A 25348-nucleotide genomic window follows, 5' to 3' on the forward strand; every position below is an offset into this window, starting at 1 on the left:
GTGGGAGCAGGCCCGCCGGTGAGAACAAGGCAGCACAGCCTGTTTCAAGTGGACCCAGACTCTGGTAATCATGGTCCTGCCGTACAATGTCCTGGGGTAAAACAACTGTGTATATGTGTCCGCACACAATCACGTGTGTGTACATACATGCAGCCGATCCCACACATGACCAGAACGAGGTTTCAAGAGATAGGGAAGAAATGCCCTTCCAGTGAACACCTGAGCAATCACTTTGCTGTTTAACGGACTATTTACTAGCATTTCATGTGAAATGAAAAGACATTCACAACAAACCTGTTTCACTTTTCAGTTTGTAAGATCGACTTCCGTCCATGCTGAGGTGCTGCTGCACGACTATAGAGTTGCCGTACACATTTGCTCTATAGGCATCGTCGCCTCTGTTCCTTAATGTTATTGAGATATCTGCTGAGCTAAAGCAAGAAGGTTAGGCTAAGCCACATGAAGGTACAGTGCAATTTCGACACTAGGTTACGTAATTTTCAAAACCTCCGAAGTAATTTGCCTATTTCATTTGAAAAGCAGCTTCACACCAGCCACGGATGGCTGACAGGCTACTACAGAATAATGCTGAATATAACACTCCTAACAAAAAAATATAGCTGAGAGTAAGTGTTATAAAAACACTGACTATCCTATCTATAATAGAAATACCACATCCACATAAAAGCCACTTTTTAAGAAGATTTTATTTATTTATTTGAAGGAGACACGTGGGGGGGAGGAGCAGAGAGAGGGAGAGGGACAAGCAGACTCCCTGATGAGCAGGGAGCCCAACGTGGGGCTCGATTCCAGGACCCTGAGATCACATGAGCTGAAGTCAGACACAACTGACTAAGCCACCCAGGCGCCCTAAAACCATTTAAGTTGGGTTGTTTCAAATCATGTAGGTAAGTTATACATTTTCCATGAGCAATGTGTAATACTATACTGCCTGACTACTCTAAACTATGTAACAAAGCACCATGCTGACAGCAGACCTTTAAGAATGATTAAGTAACAATTATGGTGAAATAATAACATTTTTTTTTTTACAGATTTTATTTATTTATGTGAGAGAGAGAATGAGAGAGAGAGAGCATGAGAGGGGGGAGGGTCAGAGGGAGAAGCAGACTCCCTGCTGAGCAGGGAGCCCGATGTGGGACTCGATCCCGGGACTCCAGGACCATGACCTGAGCCGAAGGCAGTTGCCCAACCAACTGAGCCACCCAGGCGCCCAATAACATTTTCTAAGAGGATCAGAATCAAAGGAAGCAACTTTAATCTTTCAAATACTTGGCATTAAAAAAATGAAAGTATCTGATATCAAAAAACATAAACAAAAGCTCAAAAATTATTGAAGTTTTATTGGTATTATGGAAGAATTATTTTTAAAGTTTTAAAGAAGTTTAAAGTATTGATAGCCATGCATATTTTATTATTTTTATTTATTTATTTATTTAAAGATTATTTATTTATTTATTTATTTATTTATTTGACAGAGAGATAGAGAGCACAAGTAGACAGAGAGGCAGGCAGAGGGAGAGGGAGAAGCAGGCTCCCCGCGGAGCAGGGAGCCCAATGTGGGACTCGATCTCAGGACCCCGGGATCATGACCTGAGCCGAAGGCAGCCGATTAACCAACTGAGCCACCCAGGTGCCCAGCCATGCATATTTTAATATATTCTAGGAAAAAATATCAATCTTTATTTTTCTACTTTAACTTTTATTAAAATAAGACCGAGTAGAAAAACAATGTCAGTAAGTACATTACTAAATACATTAAAATTTCCTTAAACATAAAAGCAGACAATTTTTTTTTTCCTGGCTCATATGCCAGAATGCTAAAGTCCTTTAATGTGAAACTACTTTAACTGGTAATTAAATGAAATCTTTAATCGTACTTGTTTTCATGAATTTTAGTCATATTCCCAAATTGCTCCCATTTGTAGGAACTGCAGAAAAACATACTCCAGATAAACTTTACTGTAAGCTGATATTACAGTAGGCACGCTGAAGGGGCCTCACCCTCTCCTCTGCGAGTGCTCAAGCAGAGAGACAGGGCTTAGCAACCAGCAGTCCCCACCCTATCCCAAGGGACTGAGCTAAATACGGAAATCTGACACTAGCTGAAACAGATTCTCTTCTTGAAAGATTCAAATTAAGAAGAAGTGGTCCAATCCAAACAAGGTCTGTAGTTTCCTCAGTAATACCCGTAACAGTGTGAACTGCACAGCTTTGATAAAAGTACCTTCGTTACTTAAGATGTCAACATGAAGGAAAATCAGACGAAGGGTCTAAAGGAAACCGTACTATCTTTGCAACACCTCCATAAATCTAGATTACTTCACAGTGAAAAATTGTATCAACAAACCCCAATGAAACCCCAATGAAGGCACAACCAAGTCGAGAGCTGGTGATTCCTTGAGGCCTCCGAGGACCACAGAAACCAGTTTGGGACATCACCCCCTGATGAGAGGCTCCAGAGAGCATCCATGGAGAAGCTCCTGGGAAGCCACCAAGACAGACAGAAAGACACACACCCACAGACACTGCCAGTGAATAAGAGACACAGAGAACACAAGAGCACTTCCTTATACACACCGCCCCACAGACTAAAGCGGTAAGAGGTCAATGACTGCATACACGAAGACAGAGTAACAAAGACTTGGCTAAGATATAAGGAAGAGAACATATACTCCAGAGACGAGAGAGAGAGAGAGAGAGAGAGAGAGAGAAACACAGTCACAAGCCCACAGACTTGTCATAAGGAGATGGAGGGAAGGGAGCACAACACAGCACAGCCCATTACGTGAGGGGTGAGGGAGGCCGGTATAGCAGAACGGTTGCAGCATGGACCTAAAAGAAGGAGTGGCAGACAGAGGCCTAGAGACACAGACACAGAGAGAAAGGCAGGGACACAAAAAAGAAAGGCCCAGAGACAGACAGTACTTGGTTCTGAGGTCTCTCAGTTCCGGTCACTCATGAAAACCAATTGTACTTCTTCCCTCCAGGTTCTAAGATATATATCTCTGAATCTTTACAATAAATCTCCTTTTCTAAACTACCCTAAGCTGGGGTGTATGTGTTTAAATCAGAAATACACAATTAGGGCAGATATGTTCCCGAAAAATTGTAATCAATAGGATTTTTAAAAGCTCCCGAGTTGATTCTAATGAATAGTCAAGGCTGAAAACCATTAACTAAAGTATTAATAGGGGAAGGGCAGCTGGCCTAGTATACGGAGCAAAAAATATTTTATTTCACTAACTAGTATGATTACCTAGTATTAAGTGAATGCACCTCATAAAAACATTTAAAAAATAAAGTGACTACAGAGAAACAAAAGCAAAAAAGAACCACTAGGACTTCATCAAAATCAAAAGCTTTTGCACAGCAAAGGAAACAGTCGACAAAACCAAAAGGCAACTTGTAGGGGCGCCTGGGTGGCTCAGTCGGTTGAGCGTCTGCCTTTGGCTCAGGTCATGATCCCAGGGTCCCGGGATTGAGCCCTGCATCAGGCTCCCTGCTCCATTGGGAGCCTGCTTCTCCCCCTCCCCCTGTCTGCTGCTCCCCCTGCTTGTGCTCTCTCTCTCGGTCAAATAAATAAATAAAATCTTTAAAAAAAAGACCAGATGCCTTTAAAAATAAAAAAATAAATAAAAGGCAACCTACAGAATGGGAGAGGATATTTGCAAATGTCTTATCAGATAAAGGGCTAGTATCCAAAATCTACAAAGAACTTATCAAACTCAACACCCAAAAAACAAAAAATCCAGTCAAGAAATGGGCAGAAGACATGAACAGACATTTCTCCAAAGAAGACATACAAATGGCCAACAGCACATGAAAACAAGCTCAATACCACGTGACATCAGGGAAATACGAATCAAAACCACAATGCGATACCACCTCACACCAGTCAGAATGGCTAAAATTAACAACTCAGGAAACAGACGCTGGCAAGGATGCAGAGAAAGAGGGGACTGTCTTATACTGTTGGTGGGAATATGAGCTGGTGCAGCCACTCTGGAAAACAGTATGGAGGTTCCTCAAAAAGTGAAAAATAGAGCTACTCTACGACCCAGCAATTGCACTACTGGGTATTTATCCAAAGAATACAAACACAGTGATTTGAAGGGGCACTTGTACCCCAATGTTTATAGCAGCAATGTCCATAATAGCCAAAATATGGAAAGAGCCCAGATGTTCATCAATAGATGAATGGATAAAGAAGATGTGGTGTATATATTCGTTGGATTATTACTCAGCCATCAAAAAGAATGAAATCTTGCCATTTGCAATGACATGAATAGAGCTAGAAGTGTTAGGCTAAGTGAAATAAGTCAGAGAAAGACTAACATCATATAATTTCACTCATATGTGGAAATTAAGAAACAAAACAGATGAACATAAGGGAAGGGAAGGAAAAATAAAATAAGATGGAAACAGGAAGAAACATAAGAGACTCTTAACGATAGAAACAAATGAAGGGTTGCTGGAGGGGAGGTGAATGGGGGGGATGGGGTAACTGGGTGATGGGACATTAAGGAGGGCACTTGATGGAATGAGCACCGGGTGTTATACGCAACTGATGAATCTCTAAATTCTACCTCTGCAACTAAATGCTAATTAAATTGAATTTAAATAAAAAAACAAAAAAATAAAATGACTATATTTCCTCTCTGAATTATTAAACATTTCTCTTGATTAGCAAACATCTATTTTATTATTTTCATTCCTAGCTACTCCTTGTATTGAATAACTACCTTTAGTACTGTGAGAACTTGGGAGGCACTGGTATCCTGTTGTGATAGGATCTGAATAAAGAAAGGCAAGTTATTTAAAAAACTAAGGCTTAAGAGAAAGCTCCATAATAACTGCTCAAATCACCTGTACAAGGAGACATGGACAACTTTGCTGGCACTAACTGCTGTCTCTTCACCATCCTGATGGAGCTGATCCTGAATATGGGTCAAGAGCCATGGAGCCCAACGTCTATAAACACTGGAGACCCTTAACTGAAGAGACTACAGATCAGAGTTCTTTCAGAATGACAACACAAACAAGCAGTGCCACAGAAAGAATGTGGCTTCCTTCTCAACTCTGGAAAAATCTATCTGTACAGAGGTATCTGGGAACAGATAACGGGAACAACGGGAACAAGGAACAAGGAAAAAGCCATGTAAAAATATAATGCATCTGCTCTGTTTCAGATGAGTACCTAGCTCAACTGCAGAAGTTCTGTAGCCTTGACTAAATAAATCAGAAACGTACAGTAGGAGTACTAGTTTTTGTCCCTCCATAACCCACTCCCAATGCCACAGCTGATGTCAAAAATGGTGCTGGTGCAAAGATCCCAATGCCACCAGGGCTAGTATTAGGAAGGCCGAGGGAGGGAAGAGTGAACTAAACACGTTCAAGAAGAACCTGAATAGCAAGGGGCATGAGAGCTTGGATCACTGAGAGAGGTTTCCATGGGAGGAGCTGTATTAGGCCCCTGCACCACTGTAAAGGGTTGGTGGCTGACAGAGGGCTGACCCCCACATAAAGTGTCTCACAGCACAGTTCTCTGGAGTCTCTGAACCTCACTGGGCAAGCATTGCTATGGAGAGCTGAAACCCCCAACAAAAGCAGCCGAGAGCCCATGGGCCATCAGTGAGGAGTGTAATGTTTGGCGTGGGGGGAAGGAGAGTCTTGAGGACTCTCTCGAACCTGAGCCTGACCAAGAGACCTTCTTCAGGCAAAGTGGGAGAGCCACGATTTTAGATACAGAATCGACTAAAACCAGAACTGAAAAGCTCCACGAGCTCATTCTGTAAAAAAGTGATGACAGAACCAGAGACTATAAAATAAGAAGAAATTCACAGATACTGAATATTTTATTTATTTTTAAATGACTTATTTGAGAGAGAGAGAGAGAGAGCGTGTGCTCGCTCATGAATGGGGTGTGGGAAGGGGCAGGGGGACAGAGAGAGAAGTGGAATCCCCACTGAGCGTGGAGCCCGTCATAGGGCTGGATCCCACAACCCTGAGATCATGACCTGAGCCTAAATCAAGAGTCAGACCCTCAACCGAGCCACCCAGGCGGCCCATGAAATTCATAGATATCCAACTTTTTAAATGAGAAAGGGAATGAGGAATAGTAATGGGTTTGATAAAGCTGTTTTTTAAGCTACTTTTTCAGACAAGGTCAGTAAAAAGGAAACTGAGCTCAGGAAAAGCTTTTAATTGTTATTAACTGTTTAAAATATATTAATAATCCTATCTATAGGCAGCTGTATCCTTGAAAGTTGGTGATTTGTGTGAGCTGGCCTTTTTTTTTTCTTTTTTAAAATGATATTTTGAGGACAAGTCTCAGAAAGAAGTTTCTGCTCTGGTCTAGATACTTCCCAAATGGCAAAAAACCAAAAAATATTTAATTGAGACATAAAACACTGGTACAGAGAAAAAAAAAAATTTTTTTTTCCTGAAGCTCCTATTTGAAAAATCAATGTGTTATCTGGCTAGGTAGACCAGGTGGTTGTTTGGACAACTAAGACATGTATAGTTAAGCATAATGAATTGAAACAGAGTGGGGGCCATTAAAAATGTTGAAATAACTAATTTTTGACTTCAGGTATCATTTGGTTGGGGACTACGGAGGGGAGAAGACCTTGCTGGGCTGGGACCCAAATAAGATAAGGAGAGACAGAAAACACACTGGAGAATTGTTACCAAATAGTTCTTTTCCAAGGCCATACAGCATGGAGAAATTATTTTCTGTGTATCTTCACCCCTTCTCCTGAGGCCACTTGGAACCCTGGCTTAGGGTTAAGATTCCTTATAGTTTTCTGAGAGATACACAATAAAACTGCAATCCTGGTTCACATTCCATCCTTGTTCTATTTTTTAGTAATAAAATTGAAGAAGTCAAATGGATATGACACTGAGCAGAAGGAAAGTCTATTATACGAAAAAAGGTCGCTGTTAATTATCAAAGTTCCAGAGGTTCTGGACACAGGGCATGCAAAAGAGAAATGAGCAATGGGAGTAGCCTCACTCTGACAGCTAGTATAACAGAGTTTGGCACTTCTAGTTTTTAGAAGCCACAAGGATCCCTTCAGAATTACCTGAAGCTGTATTAAGAAGAATAAGGAGATCAGCCTGAAGAGTACTCCTAATGGGCAAAAGGACCTAAGTCTATGATAATGCAAACTAGGCAATTAATATAAAGTTACACAAAGGCAAGTTATATCAAAAAGAAATACAAGTAGGGTGCCTGGGTAGCTCAGTCAGTTAAGCATCAGCTCAGGTCATAATCTCAGGGTTGTGGGATCGAGTCCCGCACTGGGCTCCACTCTCAGTATGGAGTTACTTTATTCCTCTGCTCCCCCACCCTTGTGCTCTCTCTTTGAAATAAATAAACAAATAAATAAAATCTTAAAAAAAGAAAGAAAGAAATATAAGCATAGAGCCAATGAGAGTAGTTATATGACCATTCTCCAAGAGTCAAGATGGACCACAAACAGATGTGTGGTTGTGGTCCTCAAATCAAACTCACTGGCAAACCACCTGAGTAAAGGACATAAAATTAAAGACAGAGAGCAGAACACTTTTTTGGAATTCTTAGGGACTGGAGGCAGAAATTTTGTGTAGGGACCCTTAGCTGGTCACTGACCCTGCTTTCGCCTGTATCATACCAACGTGGACTTGGTGAAGTTTGGGTCAAGAGCCGGGAAAGTCAATTGTTTATAAATATTCCCTTAAGCAGAAATATATAGATTTATCACTGCTAGTTCTTTCCTCCAAAGAGGTAACAGAAACAAGAGTGTAAGTGGACAGGCACATGGTACTTTACATAAGCGTTCTGTCTGAAGAGATTAACAGGCAACACTGGCCATGCTGGAAACAGGGAGCAAGAGAAAGGGATGGAAAAAGAGGACTGTTCTGCTCTAGTTCTGGGAAGCCAATTCATTTCCTATCATATATATATATGAACTGGGAATCTACAGCAGCTGCTTCTTACACTTACTTCTGTCCATCCTTCACAAAACCTTTTAAAGAAGAGCCTCTATTAGTAGCGACAGCTTTTCCTCCAAGGCCAACGATGAGAGCTGTGAGTACGGCGCTCTTCCCACCTAGAGACAGGTGTTGAAGAAATCACATTCATTAAAGAGACAGAAACGAAAAGGCTGACTCCCACCATTTGATGTAAAAAGATTTCTGAATGAAAATGTAAATTAGTTCTAACCCTGAAATGAAGTGTTACACTTCAATTATCATTTTCTTTCAGCGAACTTAAAAAAGTTGTTCCTATCACGAGATATTTAGCTCTGCTATTAGAAAAAAATTAGTGCATTTCAGGAATCAAATTTTTGTCACTGATAAGGAAATGGAAAAAAATGGTTGATAGCTTCCCAACCTACAACTCTCATTGTTTCATCTTGGTCCATCAGCCAATATATTAAAAACGAGTCTATCTTTTCTAATTACACATGTATACTTGATTCATCTAATTTTTATTACATTCTAATTTAGACATAATTTACTTTTTTCCATAAATTCACAGAAGTAATAAACTATTTTTAACAACCCTTGAATACAAGCAACTCCATTGGGACAGGGATGTTGTTTGTTTTATTCAATGTTGTATCTCCAATAGCGGCCCATATAGGCACTCTGGTATTTAACAAATGAATGAATGAACTTAAATATGAAAAAATCATCAGTCATACAGATGAATGTTTCTATGTAATATTTTGACAATTATTATTCCTAATTTGAATATTATTCATTTGCTAGCTTTCTGAAAAGTACACTTCTTTTTATGCTAAGAGATATAAAATATCACAAGCTGAAATTTTAAAATCTAAACAATTACCCAGAATATGTAATCATTTTCTGAACTCCACAATCAACCAATTCAATCAACTCTTACCAGCCTATCATTTTCCACGATATACCCTAAATTAACCCAAATATAGCACTGGTTAACCTGATTTAGTTCCTGGAATGCCTTTTGAGTCTCTAAATCTCTGTTTCTTTATTTCCAAATTTATTGCCTCCACTGTTTACATTATTTCTTCTTCTCTCAGTTTTATTAATAAAATCACTGCTTCAAAATTAAAAACAAAAAAAAAGACAAGACCTAATTGCAGAACCCACCAGTCTTTCCTTATTTCTTGTCCTGCGGGGCCTCCCAGTAGCAATGATCCCTCTGTCCATTCTCTCCTTCTGAAAACATTTTCCTCTTGACTGAACACAGAGCAGGGGAAACAAAGAACGACAACTAAACACTGAACAGAACGTGGAGCTGCACTCACCTATAGTCCTTTCTAAGCATCACCACCAGCTGTAGACCCTGACAAGCCTCCTTTCCGTGTACTGGCTCAATCAAACTGTCAACAGCTCAGGCCTGGCTGGTCCATCACAAAAGCTGCCTAACAGGTCTTTCTAACCCCTGTGTCTCTCCCCTTCTAATCCATTCTCCACGAGGAGGCCAGTTTGTTTCACAAATCTTGACCGTGTCATCCCTTCCTCATAAACTTTAATTGGTTCTCCACTGACTTTTGAATAAAACACCAAAATCTTTATCATGGCACTCAAGGTTCTCACCAATATCACCTACAACAGCACTCTCAAATGTCAGTTACTACCCCTCCCTATCATGTAGGATATGATAAAGCCATCTAAGGTTGTTCACCACTGTCCATGCACATCTATTTCTACTCCTTCAAACCTGTGCTGACGCGCAATCTTTGCATGAAACATCTCAGCCTCTTCTTCCCCAGTAAGACCTACAGAACCTGTCCTATTCATTCAAGTACCACCTCAAATAACACCTCCTCTTTAAGCTTCATTGGCCACGGTGAGAAGTAGTTTCTTTCATGTTTGGATTCCATGGCACTCTGTTTATGCTCTATTATAACATTTAATAGGTGTAAGATGCAAGGCTGCCTCAATCACAATGAGGGTAGCTTGTCCACTCTTCTATGGTATGAATTTCAAAGTAAATGGATTAAAAAAAAATAAGCAGGAAATGTTTATTCTTACTACATAAATAACGAACCTAGAGTTAACTCATTATTTTCTTAAAATGTAGACTGGCAGCAAATACTGAAAATATTCATGACTGCAAGTTATAGATCTAAAACTTATATTTATCAGCATTCAGACACCTATTTTAAAAAGTTAATGCATTCTAACTGTAAAGAACTGCTCAAAATCAAATAAGGAGGACAAAAGCACTTACTTCCATTGTTGCCAACAACAAAGTTGACATTAGAACCAAATTTAAAGGGTCCAAGCATCGAATGACACATGAAGTTTTTTAGCTGAATACTCTCAATTATTCCAACTTCTGCTGCGGTCTATTAACAAAAGAAAAAAAAAAAGAGAGAGAGAGAGAGGAAGACAGAAAACAATTAATCTGTCTAATAAACTCACTATAATCATCTAAGCATTTGGAGAAAGTTCAGCAGGGTTACTAATGAAAAAAGTTACAGTAAGCAAATAACCTTAACTTCAATGAGTAAGATGAAATTAAATGGGAACCTTCTATGAGTAATCACTCATTCTAAAGTCCTTAAAGGATCTAATAATCGTATCACATAGTTTCTTAATAGGACAATACTAGTGTTTTGAGTCAGATAATTTTTTGTTGGAGGGGGGCTGTTTGGTGCATTTTGAGAATTTTAACAACATCCCCAGCTTCTACCTACTAGATGATAGTAGCACACATCTAACCCCAAGTTGTGATAACCAAAAATATATACAGATATTGTTAAATGTCCCCCCGGGGTGGGGGGGGATGCAAAATCCCCCCTTGATTAAGAACCACTGGTACAATAAAATTTTTTAATCTTTTTTAACAGTGTCTTTAAAAACTCCCGGTTTCTCTTTTTCTGGGCGCCATCTTATTAAAAAGCAGAAACATTTACATCCTTGTATGAGCAGAATATTGGAAATTATGGTTGAAGACTTGTTAAAGTAAATTTTTATTTTGATCTAATTGTAGATGCACTGGTAAGAAATAATAGAGGGATCCTGTGAATTCTTTACTTGGTTTCTGCCCATGGTACATCTTAAAAACTGTAGTACAATATCACAACAGGGATACTGACATTGATCCAGTCAGGATACGGAACATTTCCATCACCACAAGGATTCCCTCATGTTGCCCTTTTATAGCCAAGCCACATCCCACCCAATCCACCCCGACCTTAACCCCTGGTCCACTAATCTGTTCTACATTTCTAGAACACTGTCAGTTCACAAATATTATAGAAATGGCTATTGTTGCCTACATCAGGAGTTCACTGCTAAGTAGTATTTCATGGTATGAATGTACCATAGTGTTTAACCTGTTCACTCACTGAATGACATCTGGGTTGTTTCAGTTTTTGGCTATTATAAATAAAGCTGCTATAAACATTCATGTATAGGGGCGCCTGGGTGGCTCAGTCATTAAGCATCTGCCTTCAGCTCAGCTCATGACCCCAGGGTCTTGGGACCGAGCCCCACATTGGGCTCCCTGCTCAGCGGGAAGCCTGCTTCTCCCTCTCCCACTCCCCCTGCTTGTGTTCCCTCTCTTGCTGTGTCTCTCTCTGTCAAATAAATAAATAAAATCTTAAAAAAAAAAATTCATGTATAGAAGTTTGTGTGAAGGTACATCTTCATTTCTCTGGGACAAATGCTGGGTTATAGGGTGCCTGGTGAATTAAAAAAAAAGAACAGCCAAACTACTTTTCAGAGTGGCTGTATTATTTTACATTCCCACCAGCAATCTATGAATGATCCAGTTTCTCTGCATCCTTGCCAGCATTTGAACTTGTCACTGTTGTCACTGTTTTTAATTTTAGTCATTTTGATGGGTGTGTAGTAATATCTCATTGTGGCCTTAATTTGTACTTCCCCAGTAACAAATGATATTGAACATCCTGTCATGTCACGTCCCTTACTGTCCTTCTGAAGCCTGCAGGGTTGATGCTACAGTTTTGTTACCGGTAATTTGTGCCTTCTTTCTCTTCTTCCCTTTGTTGGCCTTACCAGAGGTTTGTCAAATTTATTGATTATTCCAAAGAATAAGCTCTTTTATTGTTTTCTTTACCAATTGTTTCTGATAATTAACATAAATGTCAAAAGTAGTCATATTATTTTACCTTAGGTTTTTCCTTAAATCATACTGCCTTTCCTTACATTGAATTATCAAGAATATGACATATAAACCAGACATGAGAACCATGCCAGGCCCTAAATTTTGCACTTACCAAAGTAGAGGTACCATTAGTGAAAGAAACTGTACATTCATCTTCATCACCGTCTTTGTCAAAGTCATCCAGCTCTTCTTGTCTTGGTCTTTTGGCATTTTCAGGAGAGAAGAAATTTTCTTCCTTTCTTTTGGCCATCGGGTCTGAACATATATTAGAGTAACAATGCAGTAAATCAAGTACAGGCATCCATATGATGGTTCCGTTCATATTAAACTTAACAAAATAAATGAGACAAAGCTTAAATTTTAAGTACTATGTCCATTCGTTTTTACTTTTAAAAAAGTAAAAATATCATCTGTACAGGAGGAAGGGGCCATAAGCCAAAGAACACCAGTGGCTACTAGAGGCTAGAAAGACAATGAAACAGATTCTCCCCTCGAGTCGCTAGGAAGAAATACAGCCCAACTGCTGTCTTGGTTTTAGCCCCAGGAGTCATGTCAAACTTCTAACCTGCAGAAGTATAAGGTAATAAATGTAATGTTGTTGTCTTTTTAAATCATGTGTATATGCTACACTAGCTGATTTTACTTCAGAGTTATTCATGACCAAGATTTTATTGATATGGGCCTACCTAAATGTTTTGACTCTTAAACTCACAAAAAGTAAAAGATTGTATTTGTGAAACTGTGGCTTCTAGTTTCCTAGATCTATTAATAGAGATGTCATATGCCTTCTGAAATTATCCCAGAGCAATCATTCAATTTTTCAGATAAAACTACTAGTAGTTTCCCTTAACTATTCCCTAAATAGTCCATGCTGTCTACTTTTTTACAAATGTACTATAAAATTTATGCCTAGAAAACTAATGTATTTAAAATTACGCAAGATTTTCTGAACATATGAAAACTGCACCTCAAGTTAAAGCCTCTGTGATTAAAATTAAATGTTATGACTGATTGTTGCTTCCATTTTTCTCTATAAAAACACATTTAAGACTTTAAATGAAAAAAAAAAAGACTTCAAATGATATGTACCTAGTAACTATTTATTGAGTAAATGGAGAGAAAAATCCACAATACAGGTAATCAAAATGTCTAAGATACAAGGAAAGAACAAGAAGAATAGTTCTAGCCTTGACCCATTTAAGTCCTTCAAGTACTATACCGTAGCAACCAGGTCTGTACCAGGTACCTGGGCAGCAAGAGAGTAACTGAGGTTTTCTCTCTCTTGATTTTGGACTGACGGACTCCTGTTAGTCCTCACTAGAGATGACAGCCATATGTGATGATATGCATACAGGGCAACAAAGCCAGTCTTAGTGTATGTGTGTCAGAAGGGTGGGAGACTTGTGGAGTGGTGTTCCAAGAGATGTGCAGGAACCCGAATGGGGCCTCTAGAGAAGGAATGTGAGCAAGAAAAGAGGGTGAGAGAGGAAGAGACATCCACACACAGTGTTTAATTTTTTAATCCACTACTTTCCAAACTTATATTGACATAACCAATCTTGCAGAAATACCTGTGCATATTTTGGGGAACTATCTTTGTCAGGCTTGGTTATTTTGACAATGCATGCCTCATTAAATGAACTGAGTGGTTTTCCCATCCTTTTAATGCTCTGAAATCACTTCTACCGCATGACACATTAAATGTTTTTTCAAAGAGAGAAAGAAGTAGAATTAAAGCTATTAGAAAGTGGAGGCTGTTTGAAAGTTAACTTTATGAAATCATTTAAATTTCTTTCTTGTATACCAGTTTTTACAGGTTCACTATATCCTCCTGAATCGATTTTTCTGTAATTTCATTTTGCAAAACATTGATAATGTAAAGCCTCACATTTACTACACAAGATTACCGTATGTTTTATAAAATCCTCATCTGTAGTCATGACTCCTTCATGCAAATTCTATTTAATTAAATTTTGAAATATTTTCTCCAAAAACTAGATCTTTAACTTTATCAAATCTAGGTTTCTTTAATGGGAGTATTTTAATGTTTATTCATATTTTTTATACAACCAAATATAAGGGCTATGCAGTGGGTCTTGAGTTCAATCTTTTATTCTTTCTCTCAAAGTGCAAGCCAAAAAAAAGCAATCAGAGGCTTCCACTTCCAGGAAAATGGAATAGATATATTTTCCCCTATTCCTCCTAAGGTAAAACTAAAAACTTTGGAAATTATATATATAACAAACATAACACAACTCTGAATGAGAAGGAGGGAGATTGACCAGGGACCTTAGGACACAAGGAATGACATCATGATGAGTTCCCTGAGTTTTTGTTTTGCTTCAAATACCCCAGACTTGGAGAAGACAGCAACTGAGGAAACACCAAAGGGTGTAGGGGGAAAAAAGGCCTAATGAAAGCTTGCTCTCTCTAGCCAAAGGACCAGAAAAAGGGCATCCTAACAAGACAGAAAGGTTTTAGACAATAATTGTTTTACTTCAGCCAAATACCACACACACACACACAAAAACTGTGATGCTCCCTCTACTCCCCCAACAACACACACACTAGCAAAGGCCAAGTAGGTAGCCTGGACTTCCACCGTGTAAGGCCATAAGGAGGCATTTCCACATCCCAATCAGACTAGTGTCAGAGAAGGCTATGTAGGCCAAATAGAGAGCCATGATAACGGTGTAAGTGGGGCCCACCTAGGAAGCCTAGATGTCTACCCTGATCAGGCAGTAATAGGGTGCTACCTACTCCCATTTTCCGTTGGATAGTGTCACATGAGACCTTTTACCACTGCCCAGAGAGGTAAAGAGGCCACCCTGCAAAAGTACATGGAAACCATGTGGAACACCAAAATTCCCACTCATCCCTGGAGTCACTGAGGCTAAGGAAAGAGCTCTGGTAAAGTTCTAGATCTGAATCTTTGCGTCCACAGCCTAACACAACACATAGGGCAGCAGTTCTCAAAGGTTGTGGCTGATCTCTTAAAAAGTACTCAGGACTTCAAAGAGCTTTTTATTTATCCCTATCAATATCTACCATACTGTAAATTAAAACTGAGAAACTTTTAAAACAAAGAACACACATGTACACGTTCTATCAGTCCTCAGAGCAATGGCATCATCACGTCTCATAACCTCTGGAAAACTCCATTCGCTCATAAGTGAATGAGAATGAAAAAGGCAAATAACATCTGACTGTTACTATGAAAACTGTTTGACTTTGTAGACCCTTTGAAAGAGTCCTGGACCACACACTGCAAACTGCTTAGTACAGGGGATACTATAAGCAAGTCCATGACACAGTGCCATAAATTGCAAGGCATAGCTGGCAAGCAATTAAGCTAGAGCAGCAGAGAAGAAGCCAACCAGAGAATGACTTACAGACTTGATATTCAAAGTATGGTCCGTCCAAGGACCAGCAAGTAGCATCTACATCTCCTGGGAATGTATTAGATATCCAGAATCTCAGGCCCCTTCCTAAACCAAATGAATTAGAAACTTCATTTTTAACAAGATCTCAGGAGATTCACAAGTGCATTAGAGTTTGAGAGGAACTGTTGTAAACAACATTTTAAAACTTGGACTTTATCCTATCCTGAAGGCAATGAAGAACCTAATCATGCTAAAACAAATGCCATCTAAAAGGTATTTATTAGATCAAATCTGAAGGACATTTAACCTAAACAAATGCCTGAGACAATACTAACATTACAGTCACAATTACATAATAGTCAACATCTTTTTTTTTCAAATAATTGAATGTTAATTTTGAATCTCTTAAACAAGTTAAAACTTGAAAAGCCAACCTATTTCTCAAACTATTTAACAACGAGAGTCAATGTATATTAGTTTTCAGCTTGTTGCTAAATTAAATTCCCTGGAATACCACCATGCCATTATTTTCCCAAAAATACCTTCTTCTCTCCCACCCATTCCCTATTTCCTTCTCAATTACTGAGCAGTAATTTATTTATTGCAGGAAAGCAAAGAGGACACATTACCGTTTGGTTTTCCCCATGCTAAATGCCTTTTTACATGCTGTTTTCATTAATGCCCAATAATGATCTTGCAGTTAGCAGGCACTCAGACATCACCTGACTGATTCTAGTATTTTACCATGAAAAAATGGCAGTTTTTCAAGTAAAACTGGGGGAGGGAGGTGCATGTAGATAAATGTGGTTAAGCTTCTTAAAATGAATGTGCGATTCTGTACTACACAGAAGATGGTGTGCTACATGATGACGATGTTTTTTATTTGCTGTGCTTGGCCTAGGATTTGCAGTTTGCTATTAGGTTGCCATGGTAACATGCATCTGACAGACACCAAAGGATCCTACCTTTTAAAATACAAATTACTCTGTAATTTAATGATAATGGATTTTTAAAAATACATATGAATGTCCTGAGAGTCAGATACAAGTTAACCAGTAAAATTATTTCCAAAAGGCTAAAAAGACATATAAATAGATGCAAAGAAAAATACTTCTAATATTCTGAAATACAAAAGGGAAAAAAAATCTCCTCTGGGATTTTCAACACATCTTCATTTGTTTATTCACAATAAAAAAGTCAGAATTAAGGGATACATCTCTCCCTCACAGGAAGAAAATCAGAGCAGGATAGTAACATATATACAACTGTCAATAAAAAATAAGTTCAAGAAGGAAAATCAATAACCAAGAGTTAATTACAGCAAGTAAGTGAATAGGAAATTTGAGCGATCAAATACACTTCAACAGGATTATAAATTCCTAAATATTAAATTTTATTGTGAACCATCTAATAATTCATACTTCCCATTAACATCCAAGTAGGAACTAAGAGCAGTGAGGACAGATGTAACAGAACTGAAATTATCAACAGGAAATAATGGTCAAAAATAAAGGCAAATTGCTGCTACATCTGAATCTGCTATGGACTGTTTACCTCATCTCCAATTCTGCCCCTCCCACCACAACCGACGTACTCAATTCTGCATTAAACAATCTCTTAAGTCCATCTATCAAACAATTCTAGATCAGTGTGAATGGGGGCAAAAGAGACCAGCCACTAAAGGGTGAGGAGGCACTGAAGAAAAGAAGTGGCAATATCAGGGATGAGAGGAACAGAAGAAACCAAGAGATTTAAAAGTATGGGTGAGGGGCGCCTGGATGGCTCAGTTGTTAAGCATCTGCCTTCGATGCTTTTGGCTCAGGTCATGGTCCCAGGGTCCTGGGATGGAGCCCCATATGGAGCCCCGCATCAGGCTCCCTGCTCGGCGGGAAGCCTGCTTCTCCCTCTCCCATTCCCCCTGCTTGTGTTCCCTCTCTCACTGTCATTCTCTGTCAAATAAATAAATAAAATCTTTAAAAAAATAAAAGTATGGGTGAAATGGGGGAGTAGAATTAACATTTGTTAAATATCTACTTACTACATGCTTAGCTTTTGAGATAAACACTTTAACTCTTTTAATCCTCAACATCCTTATAAATACTGTCCTTATTTTACAGAAGGGGATATTGAGATTCAAGAAGACATTTTGCCCAGACTTGTGTAGCTATTAACTTAGCAGAGCTCAGATCTAAACCCAGGTTTGTCAAAACCCAAAGTCAAACCTCTTCAATGCCCAGGTTCGTCCAGGCATGAACAACTGAGTTTGTTTACAGGCAGCGAAACTGGCTATTAATTTACTTGTTTTCTTATCTATATTTTGTTAATGTATAAAACTACAAAAAGGATTGTACTGTGATGTGTCCTTCTAATGTTACTATTTGAGCCAATTAAAACTTTGGGCTTCAAAAAATTTCATTTTGTGTTTCATTTTTAGAAACAATCTTTACACAATGCTAAATGCCATAATAAGTAGACAGTGCAGGTTTGGAAAGAAAAGGGGTAAATAATGCATTTATTTTGTTTGGAAACATTGAGTTTGAAGTGTTCCTAGGATACTGAGAAGGAGAGGTCAACAGGCAGTAAAATATACTCTGCAGTAGGGGTGGATTTGGGAGTGATGCTAAGAAAGCTACAGAAATTATTTTGAATTTGGTCACCAGGGAAAGTAAATGAGAAAAGACGGATCTCATTAACTAGTGAATCAAAATGCTAACATTAATAGAAGTGACTATACTTGACCCTCAGGCACCTGGACTTACTAATGTGTGTGTATATACAGAACTGTGACATGTGATTATGCCTTAAATATAATGCATGCCATTATGGTAAAATTTTGAGTTTCTTGTTTATTGATTCCTGAAAGTAAGTCAAATACAGCTTCGATTAATTTTTCTAACTTAGTTCTAAAAATTTAGGTAAGTCAAGATTTAGGTAGGTTTTATATAAAATTCTACATCTAGACACTCAGTAAAATAAACCTTTGGGGAATAAAAACTGATTCTCACTTTAACAACTTTAGTATACCATTTGTGCTTACCTTTGTTGCCAAGCTCAATACTAAATGCTTTACATTTATTAGAGATAGGGCTATAAATATCCTCCTCCCACCCCCCACACAGACACACACACACACACACACACATTTAGAATCCAATTACAGAGTAAGAACTAAAACTTAAGAGGTGATACCAAAAAGCTCTGGGTCACACAACACTCGTTCTCTTACAAAAAACAGGCTTTATAAGCAATATTCTAGTGATCTCCAAATTTTCTGTACTCATACCCATTCAGAAAAAGAAATTTTGAATACATATTTCAACATAAAATTATCACTCTGTGTATTTCGCACAGTAGCAGAATGAGATAAAGTAAATCTAAGTAGAAGCTCTAATATGTTCCCTTCCACCCACACACCCAAGTAACTACTACCTAATACCTGCAGGCCAATGCATATGTTACTGAATTTTTTTTTTTTTTTTTTTTTGGCTACTGAATATTTGAAAAAACTATACAGCAGTCATCTAAAAGTTAGGGAGTTTGGACTTTTTTTTCCCTCTGAATATACATTCCAGAATAGCTTGTCTTTAAACAGTCGCTTTTAACCTCCTACTCATGAAATATACACAGAGTAAAAGCGCTCGCGTAAGTTCTGCCTTTAGGGTTCACACACAAAAGAGTTGCTCTTTCCAGGAATTATCACAATATTATGTGCAGTCTTGGTCCCACAGCCGTTTCTCTATCCTAGAGTCTTGCGTTCCGCAATTCCCAATCGGGGTTCCTCTTCAGTTCATTTCCACAAGAGAAGAGGGAATAGAAATGCCATCATAAAACCTCCAAACATTACAATTTAATTTTTCTAGATAATACAATCTGCGTTGTCATGACGCTGGGGTTTAACAGCAAATCGAAGTGCTATTTGCACACATCTCGTAACAGACTAAGTTGTTGCCGGTGAGGTCTCAGACTCGCGCTAAGAGCCGGATGTCCGAGCCCACCCAACCCTCAAGCTACTCCCCCCTCCGCCGAGGGCCGTAGGGGCCGGGCGCCGGGTCCCACAGCCCGAGCCGGATCTGTCACCCCGCCGGCGGAGCCCGAGGAGGGGCCCAGCGGCGACTGGCAAGTTTCCCGCGGTTCAGGAGACCTGTGTCGCCCGCAGAGACAGCCCGAAGATCCCCGCCGGCGGGCTGGCCCACTCGGGCCCAGGGGGACACCCCGGACACCGCCGCAGCTCCGGTGACCGAGCCACCACCAGGTGGGCTGGAGGGCGCCGGCTAAGGGGGCAGCGACAGGGGATGGATCCGGAGCAAGGGAGAGCGACAGCGCGCGCCCTCACCTTACCTCGAACAAGTCCAAGTCTCCCCAAGGAACCCGATCGGCGCGGCTGTCGCGGTGCAGCTGGGCGCTAAGGACACCCTGGGGCGTCTCGGCCTCGGCTGGCCGCCGTTGGCCCACCAGGAACCGCGCGCCCGCGGTGGGAGAAGGCAAGAGACTGGCTGCCCCGGCGCCCACCGCCGGACACTCCGCGCCTGCGCCCCGCCCCCCCTCCCGCCGAGGCTCAGCCCGCGCGTGCGCGATTCGGAGTTTTCGCGCCCCTAGAGTCTAAGAGGAGGGGCCGGAAGTGCCCCTCAGCCGGCGGGGAAGCTGGTAGGCACACGGGGCTCGGCGTCGACGGGACGTGCGGGGCCGGGCGATTTGCCTAAGTGAAAGGGAAGAGAACTCGGAGCACCCCGGCAACAGTTCCAGGCATGCCTACAGCCGACCGTCTGCAAGCCGGGAAAGTCTAGCGAGAGACTGCGGTCGCGGAAAGGGGACGGTTACTTCCCGGAAGAGGCGGGGCCACGTGGGAGAGGGCGCCGAATTAGAATTGCGTCCCCAACTTCCCGGGTCGGGTGCTGCAACCCAAATGTTAGTCTTTGCTTAGGGAAAAAGGAAAGAGGACTTTTCCTTTTCGTTCCTTCAATTTTTTTTTTGTTTTTTTAGAACATCCGTAAACTTGGAGGCAGCAACAGTTAGCATTCAGACCAAACTGGTAGATGACGGAGGGGCGTCTTCCAAAACCGAGGAGAAACGGTTGTCTGGGTAAGTCCCGCGGACCGTGGAGGGGCGGCCCCGCCCGGTCCTTCCTCTGGCTCCTCTGAAAGGCTGGCTTGGGGCGCTCCTCCGAACCTCGGTCAGCGGCTCGGCTGGGAGATCCGCCTGGCCACGACCCGGCCCCGCTTGCTTGGCCCCCGGCCTCCCCGGCCTCCCCGCCCTCGCCCCTGGATGTCCTCGTCCCGGGCACCCTGTAGGGCGAACGCCCGCGCCCGGTTCGAGGCCCAAGCGGGCGTAGTCACGCTGCGGTGTTCCTTTTTCAGTGTCGTGCTCTGAAAATACTTCCAAGAGAGCAGTTACCTTAAGGCATTGTGGTTATTTACTGCAAGCCTTGCCCCCGCCCTGGCCTCTACTGTGAACCCCCCTCAATAAATATCGGAACTAACGAAGTTTTAAGTTTCTTGGCGTAGCTTACAGTGCTGTTCTCACCTCTTCTGCCTTTACACACCTCAAGGGATTATGTTCATCTAGTCAAATATTCTACTTCCTATATTCCGCAGTCTTCCCTTGGAGATGGGAAAAAGTGGCATTTACCGCTACCCCACTTCACCCCCAAATAGATAGATGACAAATTTCTGGGCTCCAGTAATGGAATTCCTTCCATCGAAGTCACCTTTTGCTTCTAAAGATAATCAAATGTATATTCTTCCCGTTGGGGCCGTTGCCATGGCACAATGGAAGGTAGGACCTGGTCAAAATAGACTGAAACACTATACTATCCGGTCTAAGGGTCCTTAGTAAACAATGGGGAGCAGTTGGGTGGTTTCTGCTCAGATGTCACTTCCTTTAGGAAGCCTTTTTTGGTGCCCAGTATTAGGTAAGGTACTTACTCAGTGTACTCCTATAGCTCACTCGTGTTGCCTCTGCCTGTCCGTGACACATTGTTGTAATTCCCTTTTCATCTCTAGTCTCACTTGCCCTACTGAAGTCCTTGAGTGCAGGGCTTTTCCCTCATTGTATCTAGCATCTAGAGTTCCTGGTACATAGTAGACATTTAGTAAATACTTAACTGTAAGTTAAGTCTGGGGTATGTTATGCTTCAGAGTTTACGCTAAATTCATATGAAAATAAAACTGAAGAAATCGGGGCGCCTGGGTGGCTCAGATGGTTAAGCGTCTGCCTTTGGCTCAGGTCATGATCTCAGGGTCCCGGGATCGAGTCCCACATGCGGCTCCTTGCTTAGCAAGGAGCCTGCTTCTCCCTCTGCCTGCCACTCCCCCTGCTTGTACTCTCCCTCTCGCAAAAAAAAATAAATAAAATCTTAAAAAAAAAAAAAACCTGAAGAAATCATAAAAGAACAGCATTAATTAGTGAAATTATATGGAAATCCCATACAATCCAGTCTTGTACTGAAATTAACCATTTACCTATCTGTATGAAAACATAGTCTTGTAAGTGGTAATTGGGAAATTGAAAATATTTCTCGCTTTGTTGTTAAGGAGGCTTTTTTCTAATGTTTTGGCTTAAAACGGAAATAAAATTGGAAAACTTGGTTTAATAAAATGTGTATTTTTGCATAAATCAAACCACTGACCTCTTTTTATGTTCTTTAAAATTTGATTCATTAGTGGAATTAGCAAGGTTCTGTGCTTTTCTCACCTCATTCAGTTTTATAATTAACCAATAAAAGCTTATTAGCTTTTAAGGAAGTTTTAGGAGCATAAATTGATTTATGGGCACCATATGGTTACATCAAAGGATTTGTTTTGTTTTAACCTGAAGTGGATTCTTGAGCCCTTTCTTTAAACTAGAAATACATGTCCTTTCTGTCAAGTAATAGTATCTACAATAGAGTGATTGTCTTTATTTTAGTATAAGCTACCAAAACTGATCATGAAGTTCAAAGGATATCAGAATCTTATAGTTCATCTGGTTTAGTGCCTCTCATTTTGTAGATGGGTTGAATATCTTCCCGAGGTCATACAGCTTCAGTATTATATCCAAGACCAAAATCCTAGGTTTCCAATCCTAAGTCTAGTGCTTTTTCAGTAAACTAAATAAATTGAAGACACTAATAGGTTATGAAGTTATTTACTGTGGGTTGTTCTAGGTTTTTGGCCTAAGCAACTGGAAGTAAAACAGTTTTGAGGACAGGTGGTGGAATCGAGAGTTAAATGCATATTACACATCCGCGTGAAGGCAAAGTAGGCAATTCGATATTCTAGTTAACAGCCCAGGGGAGATGTCAGATGAAGTGGGATAAGTAATATTAGGGAGACTGGAGAAGAGTTCATTATAGAGTCTTCAAAGGAGACTCAGCAATAATGTCCTTTCCAGTGTAGTCTGCCTCTGCCTCTAAAAATATTCTTCTATAATTCTTTCTGCTCACTTTCCGGTTCCCATACACACTCCCAACCCTTTTAATACATTGCTTGGCATAGTTCTAATTCGTTATTTCTTTAGTTAAAAGTAGTGAAGGCTTTATAAAACTTTATAATTCAAGGTCTAACAGAAGTTCATTAATGTAAAGTTAGAGAAAAAAGATTCATTGGCGCATGTCATGGAAGCTAGCTCCTATTAAAATGTCCCCTTGATTCCTATCATTCAGAGAAAAAAGTGAGGAAAAAAAAGTATATTTCACAATAGCAGCAATTCTACCATGCTAATGAAAAAACTGAGCCAAGCGTTACTATTTTATAGGTGTGTGCTTGGCGAGCACAAAGAGACTCCCCTCTTTTTCAGATCCATCTCAATAGCTACACAGGGACTGTAGGGTAAGGTATCAGTCAGTTTGAAAAGATTTGAGATAGATTTTAAAATATGGTGACCAAAAAGATAGGCAACGAAAGAGACAGTTTTCTGGAAAATATCACATAACTCAGAAAAAGTGGAGAAGAAAATACCTCAGCTCAGAGATAGTAACTCAAATTTTACTTTCTGGGAACCAACAGATAGTTCTCTCATTCTTTTTCTTTTTGCCTACATCGTTCATAACAGTTGTGTTTTTTGTTTTTTTTTTTTTAAGATTTTATTTATTTGACAGAGAGATAGCACAAGTAGGCAGAGAGGCAGGCCAAGGGAGAGGGAGAAGCAGGCTCTCTGCTGAGCAGGGAGCCCGATGCGGGGCTCTATCCCAGGACCCCGGGATCATGACCCAAGCCGAAGGCAGCCGCTTAACCGACTGAGCCACCCAGGCGCCCCAACAGTTGTGTTTAGTAGCTGTGATTCCAACTTTGTAGTCTTCTCTCACATTTTAGTAAAGGAATAGCCAAAATAGATGTCCTAGGTAGACATTACTGATAGCTGTTCAACTACCAGTGCTGGTGGTTCTGTAACACAACTGTGGATGCTTGTTCTTTAAACCAGGTATATTCTGACAAAAGAAAATAAAATAGCATGCAGAATTACGTTTTAAGTGTAATAATCATGTTATGTTGAAAATATTATTGGGGCGCCTGGGTGGCTCAGTCGGTTAAGCATCTGCCTTCCACTCAGGTCATGATCCCAGGGTCCTGGGATGGAGCCCTGCATTGGGCTCCCTGCTCGGGGGGAAGTCTGGTTCTCCCTCTGTCTCTACCCCTCCCCTGCTTGTGTTTCCTCTCCCCCCAAGTAAATAAATAAAATCTTTAAAAAACATATCATTTATGGGTTTAGTTAAAGGCCCTCTTGATCTTGCTTAAGGGATCCAATCTGTGGAATTTTAGTGTTTTAATAGAATCAGTTCCAGGCTTATTTTTTTCCAGGCTTGGCTGCCCTAGTGAATAATAATCCATTAAAGTCTTTACAAAATGTTCCTAATGTGCTTGAAATATTTAGAGGACTACAGTTTGTAAAATCAAGAGTCTACCTCATCAACATCTCTAATTTTTTTTCTACAATCTTCAGAAGGACTATAATATGCATTGCAGTCCTTTACATAAATGTGTGTTTGTCTATGCCATCATAAACAACACTGCACTAGATGGCAATCTTCATTCATTATTATTTTCTTCTATGTGTGTGGTCAACTCATGAAATGAAACATCAGAGGTAAGACCGGAAGGAAGGAACCTGTGAGCAGGAAAGGCCAGAGGTAAGAATGCACCTTGCCTAAGTCCACATGACTAGCTCCTAGATGATCTGAAGGAAACCAGAAAATGTGAATCTCTCATCCCTAAAAAAGCCATACTCAAGTCAGATTTGATATGAGGTACTCGTAAATTTGCAGAACCTTGCTTTGTAATTTGACCCATGAACTACAGTCATATTTGATCTCTTAATATTTAGGCAAGAAGTAAACCACCTAAAGATTTCTAATTTTATTTCCCCAACCTTTTACAGATAGGACCACATTTTTTTAACATTTTTTAATTTGAAAAATGATATATACATATAATTATTTAAAAAATTAACACAAAGGAGTATACTTTGAAGAGTAATTCTTCCCCTTCCTAAACTACAGTCATCCCTGATATATAACCTATTTTGTACCTGTTTTCATTTTAAAACTTGGGAGATTGTACATGTAGATCTGTCCCATTTTTCCGTATCACCTGTTCTTTTTGAACATACCATAATTTATTAAAGAAAGTCCTTAATGAACATTTGGTTCTTCTTACTGTTTTACTGTTATAAACAATGCTACAGTCAGTATCCTTTTTTTTTTTTTTTTAAGATTTATTTGACAGAGACAGAGCGAGAGAAGGAACACAAGTAGGGGGAGTGGGAGAGGGAGAAGCAGGCTTCCCGCGGAGCAGGGAACCCGATGTGGGGCTCGATCCCAGGACCCTGGGATCATGACCTGAGCTGAAGGCAGATG

At 40.2% G+C, this 25348-nt stretch overlaps 2 protein-coding genes across 10 annotated transcripts in view; one reads left to right on the top strand and one right to left on the bottom strand.

The window, feature by feature from the left end:
• SMC6 (structural maintenance of chromosomes 6) overlaps nt 1-25348 on the bottom strand; it is a 90268-nt gene that overhangs the window by 53999 nt on the left and 10921 nt on the right. Inside the window, exons 1-5 of one of the 4 annotated variants that reach the window (XM_045884126.3) lie at nt 19858-20041; nt 12249-12391; nt 10232-10349; nt 8012-8117; nt 295-431 (exon numbers count right to left, since the gene is read on the bottom strand). In XM_045884126.3, coding sequence (XP_045740082.1) covers nt 295-431; nt 8012-8117; nt 10232-10349; nt 12249-12386 — 499 coding nt within the window. In that variant the 5' untranslated portion in view covers nt 12387-12391; nt 19858-20041. Of the gene's footprint in view, nt 1-294; nt 432-8011; nt 8118-10231; nt 10350-12248; nt 12411-15528; nt 15978-19857; nt 20042-25348 lie in introns of those variants that run through there. The other 3 variants (XM_045884127.3, XM_045884128.3, XM_054509606.2) reach the window with 3 other exon arrangements.
• GEN1 (GEN1 Holliday junction 5' flap endonuclease) overlaps nt 20072-25348 on the top strand; it is a 28938-nt gene continuing 23661 nt past the window's right edge. For 2 of the 6 annotated variants that reach the window (XM_045884132.3, XM_045884133.3), the window contains exon 1: nt 20072-20598. Coding sequence is in view for 2 of the 6 variants with exons in the window: in XM_045884131.3 (XP_045740087.1) it covers nt 20553-20598 (46 nt within the window). In the remaining 4 variants the exon portion in view is untranslated. Of the gene's footprint in view, nt 20599-24577; nt 24623-25348 lie in introns of all 6 variants that reach the window. The other 4 variants (XM_064571904.1, XM_064571903.1, XM_045884131.3 and 1 more) reach the window with 4 other exon arrangements.

The sequence above is a fragment of the Mirounga angustirostris genome, unplaced genomic scaffold (assembly GCF_029215605.1).
Source record: "Mirounga angustirostris isolate CCGP_5_RB_7025 unplaced genomic scaffold, mMirAng1.0.hap1 SCAF_10, whole genome shotgun sequence".
NCBI classification, from domain to species: Eukaryota; Metazoa; Chordata; class Mammalia; order Carnivora; family Phocidae; genus Mirounga; species Mirounga angustirostris.